This window comes from Pleurodeles waltl, chromosome 6 (assembly GCF_031143425.1).
Source record: "Pleurodeles waltl isolate 20211129_DDA chromosome 6, aPleWal1.hap1.20221129, whole genome shotgun sequence".
Classification (NCBI taxonomy): domain Eukaryota; kingdom Metazoa; phylum Chordata; class Amphibia; order Caudata; family Salamandridae; genus Pleurodeles; species Pleurodeles waltl.
Genome location: NC_090445.1, coordinates 319,589,386 through 319,604,192, shown reverse-complemented (window position 1 = coordinate 319,604,192; position 14,807 = coordinate 319,589,386). Strand labels below are relative to the sequence as shown.

The 14,807-nt window shown below is 46.5% G+C and overlaps 1 protein-coding gene across 8 annotated transcripts in view; it reads right to left on the bottom strand.

Annotated features, from left to right (window-relative positions):
• Positions 1-14,807, bottom strand: part of RNF31 (ring finger protein 31) — a 274,072-nt gene that overhangs the window by 181,638 nt on the left and 77,627 nt on the right. For all 8 annotated transcript variants that reach the window (XM_069238140.1, XM_069238137.1, XM_069238139.1 and 5 more), the window contains exon 10: positions 4,411-4,662. In XM_069238140.1, the coding sequence (XP_069094241.1) occupies positions 4,411-4,662 (252 nt within the window). The remainder of the gene's footprint in view (positions 1-4,410; positions 4,663-14,807) is intronic.

Sequence of the window (14,807 nt, the reverse complement as noted above, 5' to 3'; positions counted from 1 at the left end):
TCAAAGAATGGGACTAGGGTCTTTGCTGTTCTAGAGGCCGCAGAGTCCTTGTCTTGAGACTTTGTTGCAGAGCAGATCCGCTGCTCACTGAAGCCTGAGTTTTGTAGAAGGCGGGAAGTCCCCATGTGTTTCTTGGAAGCTTAGCTGTAGGATGAGTCGTCTTTTAGGGCAGAGTCCGTTGAGGTCAGCAGGCAAGCCGGTCGGGCTAGTACCAAGTCAGCTGCTGCTTCTTTTCCTCTTCTGCATGTCTGACTCCTCTGTGTCCTTTTCTTCGTAGGTCCTCAGGATCTGAGTTCTAGGGTTCAGGGGTGCCACCTAAATACTCAATTTAGGGGTGTTACAGGGAGTGGCAGGTGGCAGCTAATGGACGGACCCCCTTTAGGGTGACTATACCTTTTTTTATGAGCACTTCCACAGGGAAGTGCGCATAACCCTAATGCTAGTGGTCTAATTCTTTCCAAAGATGGAGGAATTTAAAAGGTGGTGTCACTTCAACTCGTCCACCTTAGGGGTGGGACTGGCATGAAGTGGGCATACCTCCTAATCTGCCTAATATCCCACCTAGTATCGGTGGTCCTAGCTCTTATTACATCAAGATTGGATTTTTTGCAATGCATTTAATGCACTGTATTTGAACATCAACCAACCAAGTTGAAACGAGTATCCTTTAAGGCTCTCTGCCTGACTTATAAGGCCCTCTGTTCTCAGGGGTCTGGGTTATCTGCAATCTGCCCTGAAGTTGTACACTCCCAGCCGCCCCCTAAGATCTGCTGGCCTTTTTAAGGCCTCTGTACCACACTGTAAGAAAGCTAGATGGGCTGACCAGGCCTCTTCTGTGGCTGCGGTGAGGCTTTGAAACTCCCTCCCAGTACAGATCAAGAATCTAAATTCATACTTACAATTTCACAAGCAACTTAAAATCTGTCTTTTTTCATCGTAGTGCATTGTGGTTCCTCTCCCTGTTTTTTTCCTTGTTTTCAGTGCTTCAATGCCTGCAGGTTGTATGTGCTTACGAAATACCTCAAATTCAAACTCAATTAATCTGAGATGTTTGCTATCAAACAGCCCTAAATTTAGAGAAGTCATCATGTAGCTGGGTAACTTGTAGTGACAAGCGACCAGCACATGCATTTAAAATGACTTCCCTGTTCATTACCTAGCAGGGACATACGTGCTCATGCACGTATGCCATCACATATGTCAGGATGAACCCTGCCTTAGGGGTGACTTACACCAGGCACATGCAGTAGCAGGGGACTTGGCACACGGGGTGTGTGACAGGTCGGGTTTTCAATTTTGGCCTGCACCAACACACGCAGTCTGCAATGGCAGTACTGTCTGGTTTTGGTGAGGGGTCCCTGGGGTTGGCACAACTGATGCTGCAGTCCTCGGGGACCTCCCTTAGGACCCCAGGCCCTAGGTACCAGGGGTACCATTTACTAAGGACTTACACTGGGTGCTAAAGAGTGTGTCAGTTGTGCAAAACAACTGTGCAGTTTTGAGAAAGAGCCCTGACACTGGGGGCCTGATTAGCAGGGCACTAATAGTCGAAATTCCCTCAGGTACCAGGCAAAAAAAAGGTGGGAGCAAGCCATGCCAAAAAGGGTGCTTTCCTACACAAGGGCAATAAAGCAGGGTAATGCGCTGTGGTAAAGTTGAAAGTTTCATAATACAAAACATGCTGTGTTCAAAACTTTTCCTGGTTTCTACAGCTGTTTAATGTAATAGCAATTGGTTAATGGAAAATCTTTCTAAACTGTTACTTCAATTTAATATTTTTGAAGTATCTCGGGAACCTTTTACAGAAGCAGTCTCCTGCAGATCTGGCTTTAGTGGGGCACTCAAAGGTCTAGTAAGTACTGGTGTAGTGCATACTGGCGGTCTAGAACGCTCTAGAGATAGACCTACTGCGCTGGGAGAGCAGGCTGCCTCTGGTCTGCTGATGGGAAATAAGATGTCATTACCAATATATAATCTGGGGTCTGTATTGACCTTTTTACACAGATGTTTGTAGTGTCCTTTTTATCGATTCATGCCCTTGTAGGTCTGGCCTCAGTGGGAGCGTTGTAAGGTCTAATGCTTACTGGAGGAGTAGAGGAGTCTAGCAACATATCTGTTTCACTATACAGAGACTGGTGACTCTAGTGCTGGGTAATAAAATTGCAGTTATCAATAATTGTGGGGCTTATCATCTGCATTGTTGAGTTCTACACCAACCTTTTTAATGTATTCGTGCCCCTGGAGGTCAGGCCTTTGGAGCGTTCTGAGGTCTAGTATATAGTGGGTTGAAATGATTCATTGCAGTTGGGTGTTAGAGCCGAGTGATGAAAAGCCACTTCAGCCGGAGACAAAACACCAGCGTCAGCATTAACTGATTGGTCGCCTTCAGGTCACTCTCCTTTGACAGCAGCAGGTTGTGAGCATCAATGCCCCAGTGTTGCTTCCCACACGTATACCGCCTCCTCAGCTATGAATGCAAGAGTGTAGACACGTAGTGGCCAAGAGGGTGTCAGTGTCTGCTCTTTAGGATAGGGAGCACAAGGGCCCCGGGATTGCTTGGAAGATGAGCACAGTCCGCTCAGTCCTACAGTCCAGGTATATCAGGGGCCTCTGGACTGTCCTGATTTAACTCCACGTCTTCTGCTGGTCCTGTTCCATGTTTTTTTTTTTTTTTTTACTGCCAGGTATGGGACGGGCAGGTTGTGATCAGCTGTTGTTCCTATCTTCATTGGGAGTACATATGTCGGCTCCATCCCTCAGGTTATTCTCCACCAACTGGATCAGGAGCTTCCGGCCTGAGTTTCAGCCCCTCCTTCAAAATACAGAGGACGCCTCTATCCTACTTGGAGGCATCTCCTGAATATTGTTTTTAAGGAATACAACACGAGACAGAACAAAACAAAACGTGGAGAACGGAAATAACTCAAAAAATGGGAAAAGGTAACTTGAACATGAATCTATAATCAAAGATGCTAACTTTGAATCAGAGAAGGATACTAGAAAGGGCCCACTTTCTGCCCACATACAAATCAGCATTCTGTAAATCGGACTAAATAACTGCCATCTATTATTTTTTTTAATCCCACCAAAGTGCTTTTTTTTATATATTAAGCTATTTAGGGTGTTGGGGTGTGTGCAAACATTATGAAAAAGACACAACATAACAGTTCTTAATACAGGACAAACCAATCATAGCACAGTATACCTAGGAACCTAATGGAGCAGATCGAATGCTGCTGGTTACAAGGCGATCTAGGGCCAAAGCATGGCAGACTATATCAGCTCTAAGCACCTATGATCCAACTAGTGGCAACACATCTTCCACACCGGTTACAGTACTCATAGGAACCACAGCACCCTACCGGACAGGGAGTTCACAAGAGTGCTGTAGTCACCAGAAGGCAGTTCTATAGAAGTGTTTTAACATATACCAACATCTGACAAAAAGGTTTGCCATTCTGTACCACTGTATACAACAGATTCTCCTATTAATCCTCAGTGCCACTCATTTATCAATCCGAGAACGATGAAAGTCTGATTTCCCCAATAGATATATACAAGCATGTGTGAAACGATCAATACAGCATTCAGGATGCAACACTTCTTTTGTTCAGTATACAACCGAATTTGTGCACTATTCTGCATACTATGAACGGCCTCACAGCTCTACAAAAATAAAACAAACCATCATGAAGGTTTATGTTCTAATTTCACACATTTGTTTATTATTTCATGGGAAGGCAGATACATTTTGACACAGTTTCTACAGTACCACTGTCTCTTAATTTAAGTGTGATAAAGTTTACATTCTCTGATAGAGTGTTGAAGGACAGCCATGCTTTTTAGTGGATGGGGAAGTGATGAGACATAGTTCATGCGTGCTAGACCGCATGTATCCTCAGACACTGATGACTACACATGTTAGGCTGCCAGTGATCCATTATGATGAGGAATACCTATTTAAAAAAAAATAAAAAGGATGCACTCGTATAGAAGTCCTCCAGCCCACGTCAGTCATCACTATAGTTAAATACCTAGTTCTTTTCGGGTATATGCGTATGTCACATAAAGATATAAAGCAAACCCAATTTCTTTGTTATACCTACTACGTTTTCCAAATCCACCCTTCTCCCTTCCTTTTATTGTCCCCGAGTATGCGCTCATCACTTCTCTCTTTTTCCATTTTCATCCTTCAGCTCCCTTACATAGGTCCTTCCTTACCTTCTCATTTGTTTCTCTTTTCACGACATTTCTGTGTTCTCCTTTCCGGGGCCTTTCATTTACATTGGTCTCTAAAAGCGTTCTACCTTTTTCCCTCTGCCCTACCCTTCTTCCAGATGCTCTTCCTCCACACACTCCACGTGTTCGTGCTTACACTGCGTCCTCTCCTTCCCTGAGTCCACCACTCACCTTCTTCTTGCGAATGTTGATGCACTCCAGTGCAGCGTCCTCGATGTTACCAGCACAGGACAGCCAGGACTTTTTCGCCTCCTGGTGGGTCACGGCACCCACAGCTCCGTTGCTTTTCTGTGCCGTCAGCTCGACCACGGTGTCCAGTACGCTGGGGAGCTCGGTCTGTAGCCACTGCACTGGCATCTCAGTGCCAGAGTACTGTACTGCACAAAACACCTCTTCTGGGGGTATCCCTGCCGCCTCGGCCACCTGGGGCATGAAGTACAGAGAAACGAATAAAGACGTGAGAACAACCAATGACACAAGGCAAAGAGCATTCGATGACCTCTCACAACAAATAAAGGAAGACAGCTGGTACAGGAGTGAGTCGGTCAAATACAGCGGGTAGAGCACATGCAAGGGAATACATCATGTATAGTAATTAACACTACACACAACGCTAGGCACACAAATATATCGCTAACAATGATAAAAATGCTGATCGATTACACACTAGAGAAGAAAGTATACTGAAGAGAACCGGTCACACACAGAAAGAGAGAGCATATAGGTACCGCATTCAAGATAGGGTAAAGCGACTGAACACACAAAAATAAAACAAAACAGAATATATCGAAGAGATTATACTGGGCACATCTAAGGAAAGCGTGTGCATGAGCAGGTAGGAACATGAAGTGTACATGAGGAATTCACTCCCAAAAACAAAGATTTGCAATGCAATAATTGGTCTCGCATTAGCAAGAGTTAGACCTGTTCGCGTTGTAAATGAAAATGACAACCTCGCATTTGGGACCGTATAAATATTTGGCCATGCAGTATATTAAAACTTTATCAGAAATAAAATGTGTTTGTGCATTCCTTCATACACCTGACATTAGACTGTAATGGTCTGAACAGCCCCTACAGGGCACCACAGTAAAATAGCATTTGGAAGAAACATGGTCATGTAACCATATATTCAGCCCCTACAGGGCATAATATGACAAAGAACACTGTAGTGTAACCATATAAACAGCCCCTTGAGGGCATAGTGTATTACACATTGTCAGGCCTAGCAGGCCTTTTAAATATTTAACTGTGACGCCAGCGGCACAAGGGTGCAATGCCGCAGGTCGTTATTTGATGTCCATGTAGGGTCAATAGCAGATGGGGCAGTACCACTGGTCATGACAATGCCCCTGTTGAGTCGACAGCAGAAAGTACAGCACGACTGGTGGTGGCTAGATGTCCTTGTAGAGTTAACAGCAGAAGGTGCAGTACCACTGGTTGTGGCTAGGTGTCCCTCTGGAGCCAAAAACATTCTGAGTACAGTGTCTCAGAACACTTCCAGAACTTTTTCTGACATCAGAAACTCAGAATGTCCTCCAAACCCAGAAACAGCTGGAGAAGCACCAGGTCCTCAGTGAAATGGCTGAAGTATTTAGCCATGCTGTACATTATACCTTTATCAGAAAAAAACGGTGGTTGTGCATTAGCAGAAGATGCAATACCACTGGTCGTGGCTCGATGTCCCTGTGCAGCATACTGAGTTAGTAGTGCCTTGGGGCAATCATCATCCCTCAGCCCTTGGAGAGCATAGTGCATTACACATTTGCACGCTGAGAAAGGCTGGCAGATTATTACTACAAACAAGGCCCTTAGAACATAAACTCCTCTCAGCTGTAGAAACAAAAGTTCCAGCTGTAACAGGGCTTAAATATGCACTGAATGGTGGAAGAGGTTATGATTTTTGGTTTAAGCCCCCTCCAACCTAGTGTGACCCGCAAGATGTCCTGGACAGAAATGGCACAACGTTCTCAATGTTTTGGTGTGGTCCCATTGCCTTAGGACCACACCACAGGCTGAGTTATTGGCAAAAATGTGTTGTAAAAGGAATGCCTGCAAAGCATTACGGGGTGAGTAAACCTTTCTCAGAAATAAACTGAGTTTGGACATTAGCAGAAGATGCAATACCACTGATCGTGGCTAGATGCACTTGTTGAGCCTACTGAGTTAGTAGTGCCTTTTTGGCAATCATCATACTTCAGCTCTTAGAGATTGTAGTGCATTACACATTTGCAGGCCAAGCAAGGCTGTCAGAATATTATTACAATCAAGGTCCTTAGAACACAAATTCCTCTCAGCTGTAAAACAATAGTTCCAGCCATAAGAGAATTTAAATATGCATTAGTGCTCGTACATTAATCAGTCCTGTTTTATGCGAGTTCCATAATGTGTGGTTGAACCATTTGCTTTAAGTCTTCGCTGTTAATAGTTCCAATGTCTACCTTTGACAGTTTGTGCTAATTTAGTCTACTAATAATTGCACAAATGTGTTATCCTACCCTTGATGTACATCTAAATGTTATAATATGTTGAAAATACTAATAAACAGATTTTCGGGGGGAAAAAAAAAGAGAATTTAAATATGCATTGAATGGTGGAAGAGGTTATGATTTTTTGTGCCCCACAAGATGGCCTGGACAGAAAGAGCACATTGTTCTGAATGTTTTGGTAGTGGTCCCTTTGCCCCAGGACCACCACAGGCTGAGTTATGGGCAAAAATGTGTTGTAAATGGAATGTCTGCAAAGCATTATGAGGTGAGTTTCCCAGAGTAAAATTAATATTATACTATTGGCTCTCCCGCTGTGAGGGGACAGCCGCTGTTGAGTATTCATTCCTGGGTCGATTTCATGCTATATAAAGCCACACAAAAAATTTACAAAACAAGCACAACATAACTACTTCTATTTAATGATTATATAAAGTAAGGACCAAGTGAAGGGCAAATGTGGAAAATGAACTATGCGCGTGAACACAGTGCTTACTGACAAACACAAGAGGCATGAAACAAAGAAAAATAGTCTGTCCATGCAACAGAATAACATTCCAGTTCTAATTAATCTCTTGGCTGTGCTCCTCAGTCAAGTACATGAAGTGACGTATCAGCTGCCAAACCAGTTAGGAGGCAGCAAAACAAGAGTGACACTGTCTCAAACCTATGGTAAGCGACAGGCAGCAGCAGGCGAGAGCTAAGTCCTATATTCTATCCAACAATTCTTGCAGGCAGCGCATGCACGCTGTCTAGGCTCAACCTAAAAAGTCAGAGCTGGCAGGATGAAATCAACTGCACACACTGGCCAAAAGAAAACATCTATTAAAATACACTTATTCTATTAATTAGACTACTTCCATCTCGGCTTCTAGCTGGCAATTACAGTTTTAGTGCCAAGATACCTTGAGGCAAATATGGCTTTCTGTAAGTAATTCACTCACTCCCCCTCCCCCACATGGGATCCAGAAGCCCTACCCCTGGGCGCTTCAGGCAGCGGTGTGACAGTGACCACAAAAGGGACAACTTACTGCAAGATGGACAGGGACAAGACTTCAAATGAGTGAGCAATTAGAACTGACATCTCCTTTTCTTCTGGCAGGGTGACTTGCTGGTCTGGGATTAGCAAGTATTTGGCTGTCTAAGTTGGTTAGTGGTCAGGTCAGCGTTTGTTTGCAGTTAAAAGGAAATAATGCCCAATGTGCAGAATAAAGCTGTCAGTGACACACTTAGAGGAGGAAGAGAGAGTTGATCTTTTAAGGCCTGGTGTGTTGGATCAGGCATGAGTGCCCAGGTGTGTGTACTCTTAGAGGGGCTTGACTTGTGGTGTGGTGGCTGGCATATCGGCATGTTTAACCCCAAAAATGAAATTTAGTGGCGGTTGCCACAAATCTCAAAGGGTGGGAGTAAAGGGGGGAGGAAACAATAAAATTAAAATTAAAAACGTACCTGTCCCGACACTCCCGGCCGCCTCGCTTCTCTTCTCTCCCGATGGTGGTGGTGTCCCAGCAGTCCCTGGGACTCTAGCACTGGCTTTCCATTTAATCCTGACACTGCTCTCATACTATACCTAGCATGAGAGCAGCGCCAGGACAGGTATGAGCAGCTTAGTCTGCCGCTCAGACAGCGCACTGGAGTCTGTGCTTTCTCCAATCCGGCTGTGCAACACAGCCTGGTTGGAGAAACCTAAGGGCGCATATCAGTTTGGCCAGCTTAAGACAGATGGCCAAACTGACATGCGCAGTTAAGTGCACTCACTCCACTCCGCCGCTCCTTGCTCATGCTGGCTCAGCCAGCAGCTGAAAAATAAAACAATAATCAAATATTGTTTTATTTTTCAGCAGCTGGCTTGTAGCCAGTGGGGCGATGCTCCTTCCCCACTGCAGAGAAGCCCATCCTGATTATGGAACATCGATGGCAAGGAGAATGGGTATACTGCAGGTGAGCCTCGGGTGTAGGACACGACTTGGTGGCCCTCCAGAGCTGACATGCCCCACTGCACAACCAGTGTGGCTAAAGGCAAAGGGAAGAAAAAGGTGCAGGCTTCACCTGTGGATGTCGAGGAAACTTATGCTGTTTTGCCTGGGCCAGCCAGTGTCCCTGGTTAAGCGCAGTGCTCCTTACGCACTGCCAGGGAGACCGCCCTCTGCTGGGGCGGGGATCTTGATGATACAGGCCTGCCCTTGGACCTAACGGTGTCACGTCAACAGGCCTGAGAAGGTGAAAAAGAAAGCAAATTGGTGCGGTCATCAAAGCAGGGTGTGGCCAGTTTCTCCGATTTGATGCATGAGGTTTTATAGGCAGGGCAAACAGGAGTAGAAGAGCAGCCTACGCAGCAACTGTGGTGAGAAGAATTTGGTAGAGGTTGCAGCCCCCCTTTTATACAGTGGACCCAAAGAGGTGGGGGCTCGGGTGCCCATGCATTTAAACAGGAGCATGTTTTGATGGCCTCCAGAGGTGGTAATGGTGGATGGAACTCATCAGTAAAGCCAAAAGGAATAGAGAGTTGGGTGTCCTGATAAGCGACTGCAGGGGACCACGCAAAAGTGTCATTGTTGTTGGTTAGTGAGGAGGATGAACAAGAGCAGAAGGGCTTACTAAGACTCAGAGAAGGGAAGGACGAGTTAGGCAAGGTTTCACATAAGTCACATGTCATGAAGTGATGAAAAGTAAGCAGGGAAAGGTGCAACTCAAACACCCCACTCCAAAGGCAGAGCTCAGGCTGGTTCTAGTTTAGAGTTGGACTGGTATCCAACAGTGAGAGGAAGTTTGATCAGCTTCCTTTCAGAAGAAAACAAATATGTGCTCTTGACATTAATGATTTTGGTGACAATCGTGGAGGTGATGGAGAGGGTACTAAAGTTCGCCTTCTAAGAAAAATGAACATTGACTGGTGACACAGCCGCAGAGTGTTGGCTGGTACCAGGATGGCAAGTTTGGTGCGGGCTCCGATCTTGACACCAGTTAAAGATTTCAAAAAGGAGGCAGATAAAAGTACCTCAAAGTTGTAAGTAAAATCAGTGCAGCTTTTAAAAGGCAGATACATACAGGATCAGGATGGAGGAACAAAGCACTGGGGTAGGAAGGGACACAAAAAAGGCAGACACATCGGTGGGCGGTGACGACCAAGATGAGGAGGGCGACAAGGAAGGTGGTGCTAAGAAGGAGAGTAGCTTTAGGTTAAGATAAAATAAATTACCCTATGTATTACAAAACCTATGGAGGCAAATTAAAGTGCAAATGGAACGGCGACTATGCTGAAGTCTTTAAATTAGTGCACCAGGAAGTAAGGGTGAAGTACCGAGGAGGAGGAATTCGAGCTTTCTAGCAGGCCTACATTTATGGTCACAATACAGACCTGAACGGCAGCACACAGTGTACATTGTGAAAAAATATCCCTTTGATGAGGAATTTCAGACCCGTTTGGTATAGGATGGTGAGGATATATGGGAACAGCTGGATAACCAACTATTTTTGCAGACAGTGGCGCCTTTCGTGACAAGTCATACACCTTACACAGCCAGTGGGTGGCATTTAGTTTACAAGAACGTTTAGGTGTGTCACAGCCAAGGAATGGTGGGTGGTACTGGACGAAGTCAAACAGGACAGACAGGAGCAATGACCTAATTATTCCAAATACAATAGGAAAAATCCAATCATGCAGTGGTATGAAAGCAGGTGGGGTTACTGGACTGCAGGAAAGTTATGAGGGGGATAGGAGACTGCCACAACAAGACTGAACAGGTGCAAGGGGAGAGGATCATAGAATAATTTGTGCAAAGGCTTGTATGAAAGTTAAGCTGCAACGGTTAAGACAAAGGATTACTGTCTTTGGGGAGATAGAGAAGACTTTGGGGGTCATTCTAACCCTGGCGGTAAAATGACGGAAGCACCGCCAACAGGCTGGCGGTGCTTCCGTGGCCATTCTGACCGCGGCGGTAAAGCCGCGGTCAGAAAAGGGCAACCGGCGGTTTCCCGCCGGTTTACCCCTGGCCCAGGGAATCCTCCATGGCGGCGCTGCTTGCAGCGCCGCCATGCGGATTCCGACCCCCTTACCGCCATCCTGTTCCTGGCGGTTTTCACCACCAGGAACAGGATGGCGGTAACGGGTGTCGTGGGGCCCCTGGCATGGGCACTGCAGGGGCCCCCTAACAGGGCCCCACTAAGATTTTCAGTGTCTGCAAAGCAGACACTGAAAATCGCGACGGGTGCCACTGCACCCGTCGCACCCCTTCCACTCCGCCGGCTCCATTCGGAGCCGGCATCCTCGAAGAAGGGGGTTTCCCGCTGGGCCGGCGGGCGGCCTTCTGGCGGTCGCCCGCCAGCCCAGCAGGAAAGCCAGAATGGCCGCTGCGGTCTTATAACCACGGTGCGGTCATTCGGCGGTTCCCGCTTGGCGGGCGGCGACTGCCGCCCGCCAATGTAGGAATGACCCCCTTTGTTCTTAGTTAAACTGATGAAAGAAGTGAGAGAGAGGGCAGATGGAAGGACATTTTGAGGATTGACTGTTGGATAGATTGATGATCTCACCCAACGGTGGGGTGCCTAAAAAAAGAACATGGCAAATTCAGACTATGTAAGTATTTGTCCTGGCCAAAAGAGCAGTGCATAAACAATTTCATACATGAGGTCTTGAGCCAGGTACAATTCCCTACAGTCGATGATGCTACTGATCTAGGTAATAGGTTGGGACTGAGTGTGCATATGGCAAAATGTGATATAAATTCAGCTTTGTGCTTGCAGCCAGTGCACCCAGTAGATTTTGAGTTGCTTGGCACTCAATTTGGAGGCTATTTCTTTGTTGACAAAGCTCTGCCTATGGGTTTTTAGATTTCATGCCCACTTTTTGAATAATTCAGTAGAGTTTTGCATGTTTTTTTTTTTTACTTTGACTATGAGTCTGACTGCATGACACATTACTTAGATGATCTTTTCACTCAAGGGACTCCGTCAGTGGAAGGTATCAATTTGTTTATGGGGTTTAAGGAGTTTACTTTGTACTTAGGGGTGCCCTTTTCCCCAGAAAAGACTACGGCCTAAAGAGGTTCTGACTTTTCTAGGGGTGGAGTTGGATTCAGTGAGAATGAGGGTGCAGCTGCACATGGATAAGAAAGACAGAGATATTCCAACGCTTTTGGGTCACTTGAATTTTATATGTACGGAAGTTACAGTAGGGCACACCTCTGCATGAGGTTAGAGAAGGCCCTTACAGGTGCGATGTTGCCTCATCACAGAGTTGCCTGCTGGTGAGAGTAAAGGCTGATTTGAAGGTGTAGCAGGCCTTTCTACTAGAGTTCAGTGGTGTGCCCTTCACAGAAATAGGTGAAGAAGCACCGTGGTACATTCACATTTTATCTGATACAGCAAAAGGAAATGATTTTGGCATTTATTTGCAGGGGAGACAGACTGCAGAAAATTGGCGCAGAGAGTGGCAGTCCTGTGGCCACACTATTGCTTTCATGGGAGTTTTTTCCTTTTGTGGTGACTGCTAAGGTGTGGAGTAGGCAAGTTGCCAACAAGAGGGTGCAATCAAATGATAACAATATGACAGTGGTTAATTTAACTAACCGGCATTTGGCATAAGATGTGATAGTTTTACAACTTTTAAATGTTTTTGTCCTAGAGTCCTTAAGACACAACATGGTTTTCAAGGTGTAGCATATTTCTGGAGCGGACAAAGACATTATTATAAAGGAATGTCTCTGGGTATTATCACGCCCATGTTTTTGGACTGATGTTGTTGTTTTTTTTAATATGAAGTAGCACGGAGCCTTGCTAAACAGGCCTTAGTGCCCATGCTCTGACCCTTCAATCAATCGAATCAAATATTTGTAAAGCGCTCTTCTTACCCGCTAGGGTCTCAAGGCGCTGATGGGGGAGGAGTGGCAGTTGTGGGTGTTTGGGGGGAGTGGTGTGTAGGGGGGAGGAGTGTGGAGGGGGGGGTGTAGGGAAGGACTGCTACTGCTCAAATAACCAGGTCTTGAGATGTTTTCTGAAGGTCAGGGGGTCCTGGGTCTGTCGAAGGTGGGCGGGGAGGGTGTTCCAGGTCTTGGCGGCGAAGTGGGAGAAGGATCTGCAGCCGGCTGTAGTTCGATGGATGCGAGGGACGCCGGCGAGGGCAAGGTTGGCAGAGCGGAGTTGGAGGGTGGGAGTGTGGAGGGTGAGTCGCTCGTTGAGGTAGGCCGGGCCTGTGTTGTGAAGGGCTTTGTGAGCGTGAATGAGGAGTTTGAAGGTGATCCTCTTGGTGACAGGGAGCCAGTGCAGATCTCTGAGGTGGGCTAAGATGTGGTTGCGGCAAGGGATGTTGAGGATGAGGTATGCAGAGGCGTTCTGTATCCATTGTAGTTTCTTCTAGAGCTTGGCTGTGGTCCCTGCGTAGAGCGCATTGCAGAATTCCAGTCTGCTGCTGATGAGAACATGGGTGACCGTCCTTCTTGTTTTGGTGGGGATCCATCTGAAGATCTTGTGAAGCATGCGGAAGGTGTTAAAGCGGGAAGATGAGACCGCGTTGACTTGCTGGGTCATGGTGAGCGAGGAGTCTAGGATGAAGCCTAGATTGCGTGCGTGGGTGGTGGGTGTTGTTGCGGTTCCTAGGGTGACAGGCCACCAGGAGTTGTCCCATGCGGAGCAGTTGGAGCCCAGGATGAGGATCTCTGTCTTGGCCGAGTTAAGTTTGAGACGGCTCTTCTCCATCCAGGTGGCGATGGCGTGCAATCCGTTGTGGAGGTTGGTTTTGGCGGTGGCGGGGTCCTTAGTGAGTGAGAGGATCAGCTGGGTAATGTCGGCGTAGGAGACGATGTTGAGGTTGTGGGATCGGACGACGTTGGCGAGCGGTGCCATGTAGATGTTAAAAAGAGTTGGGCTGAGAGAAGATCCTTGGGGAACTCCGCAGATGGTTTTGGTGGCCCCCGACAGGAAGGCGGACTCTCTATGTTAGGCCGGAGAGGAAGGACATGATCCAGTCAGGAGCTTTGTGGCGGGTCCCTGCGTTGTAGAGGCGAGTGCAGAAGGTGTGGTGGCAGACGTTGTCAAAAGCAGCCAAGAGGTCCAAGAGGATGAGAGCTGTGGTTTTTTCCCCCTTGTCGAGCATGGTCCTGATTTCATCGGTTGCGGCGACGAGGGCAGTCTCGGTGATGTGGTTCCTATGGAATCCTGACTGGGAGATGTCCAGCGTGTTGTTGTCTTCCAGGATGCGGGTCAGTTGGCCGCTGACGATCTTCTGAATGACCTTTGCTGGGGGGAGGGAGGAGGGAGGGAGGCAGGTATGCCTAATTAGCAAACCCACAATTAGCATAAGTTAACATACTTATAAGTTCCTGGTACATGGTACCAAGGGTTCCCAGGGCCTGAAAGTGAAAGTGTTCCTCGATGACTGTTGCACTCATTGTGCCACCATGAGTGTGATAAAGCAAAAGTATGTCTTCCTTTTTAATATATGTAACTAACCACTAGGGTAGGCTTTCTGAGCCCTAAGCTAGGGTGCTGTATATTAAAATAAGGAAATGTGTTTTTAGATGTCGTAATAGTAAACCCCCCTAAATGTTTCGTTATACCTTAGAAAGGCAAGTAGCCCCACTGGTAAGTACAGAGTTACACACTGTAGGAAGCTGGCTATCTAGGTAGCACATCAATGAATGGAGGCACTATGCAGATAGTGCAGGCGACCCATGTTGGTTTACAGGGTTGTCAATGACAATACCAAAACCTCTCTTTTGTGGCAGTATGGACGAGCAGTTAGGCTTATCAAGAGGTAGTGCTAAGCATTTGTTGTGCTCACAAGGCAATAAATGAGACACATTCACGAAGGAACTCGACCAATTGTTAGGAAAATAGATTCTATGTTTATAAATTTGTTTCAACACCGGAACACTGCTGCAAGAATAAATAATTATGCAGTTGAAAACAAGCAAAAGACTGAAGTGTCTTTAAAGCAGTAATGCAAACCTATGAAGAAAAAACACATGTACTGCATACAGGCACTCAACAGCGACTTACAGGACCAGTCTTCAGGAGTTAAGGTAAGTATGGGGCACTGTCCAAGTCAGCACCAACAGGTCACCTCGCGGAGTTCTAGGATGTCTG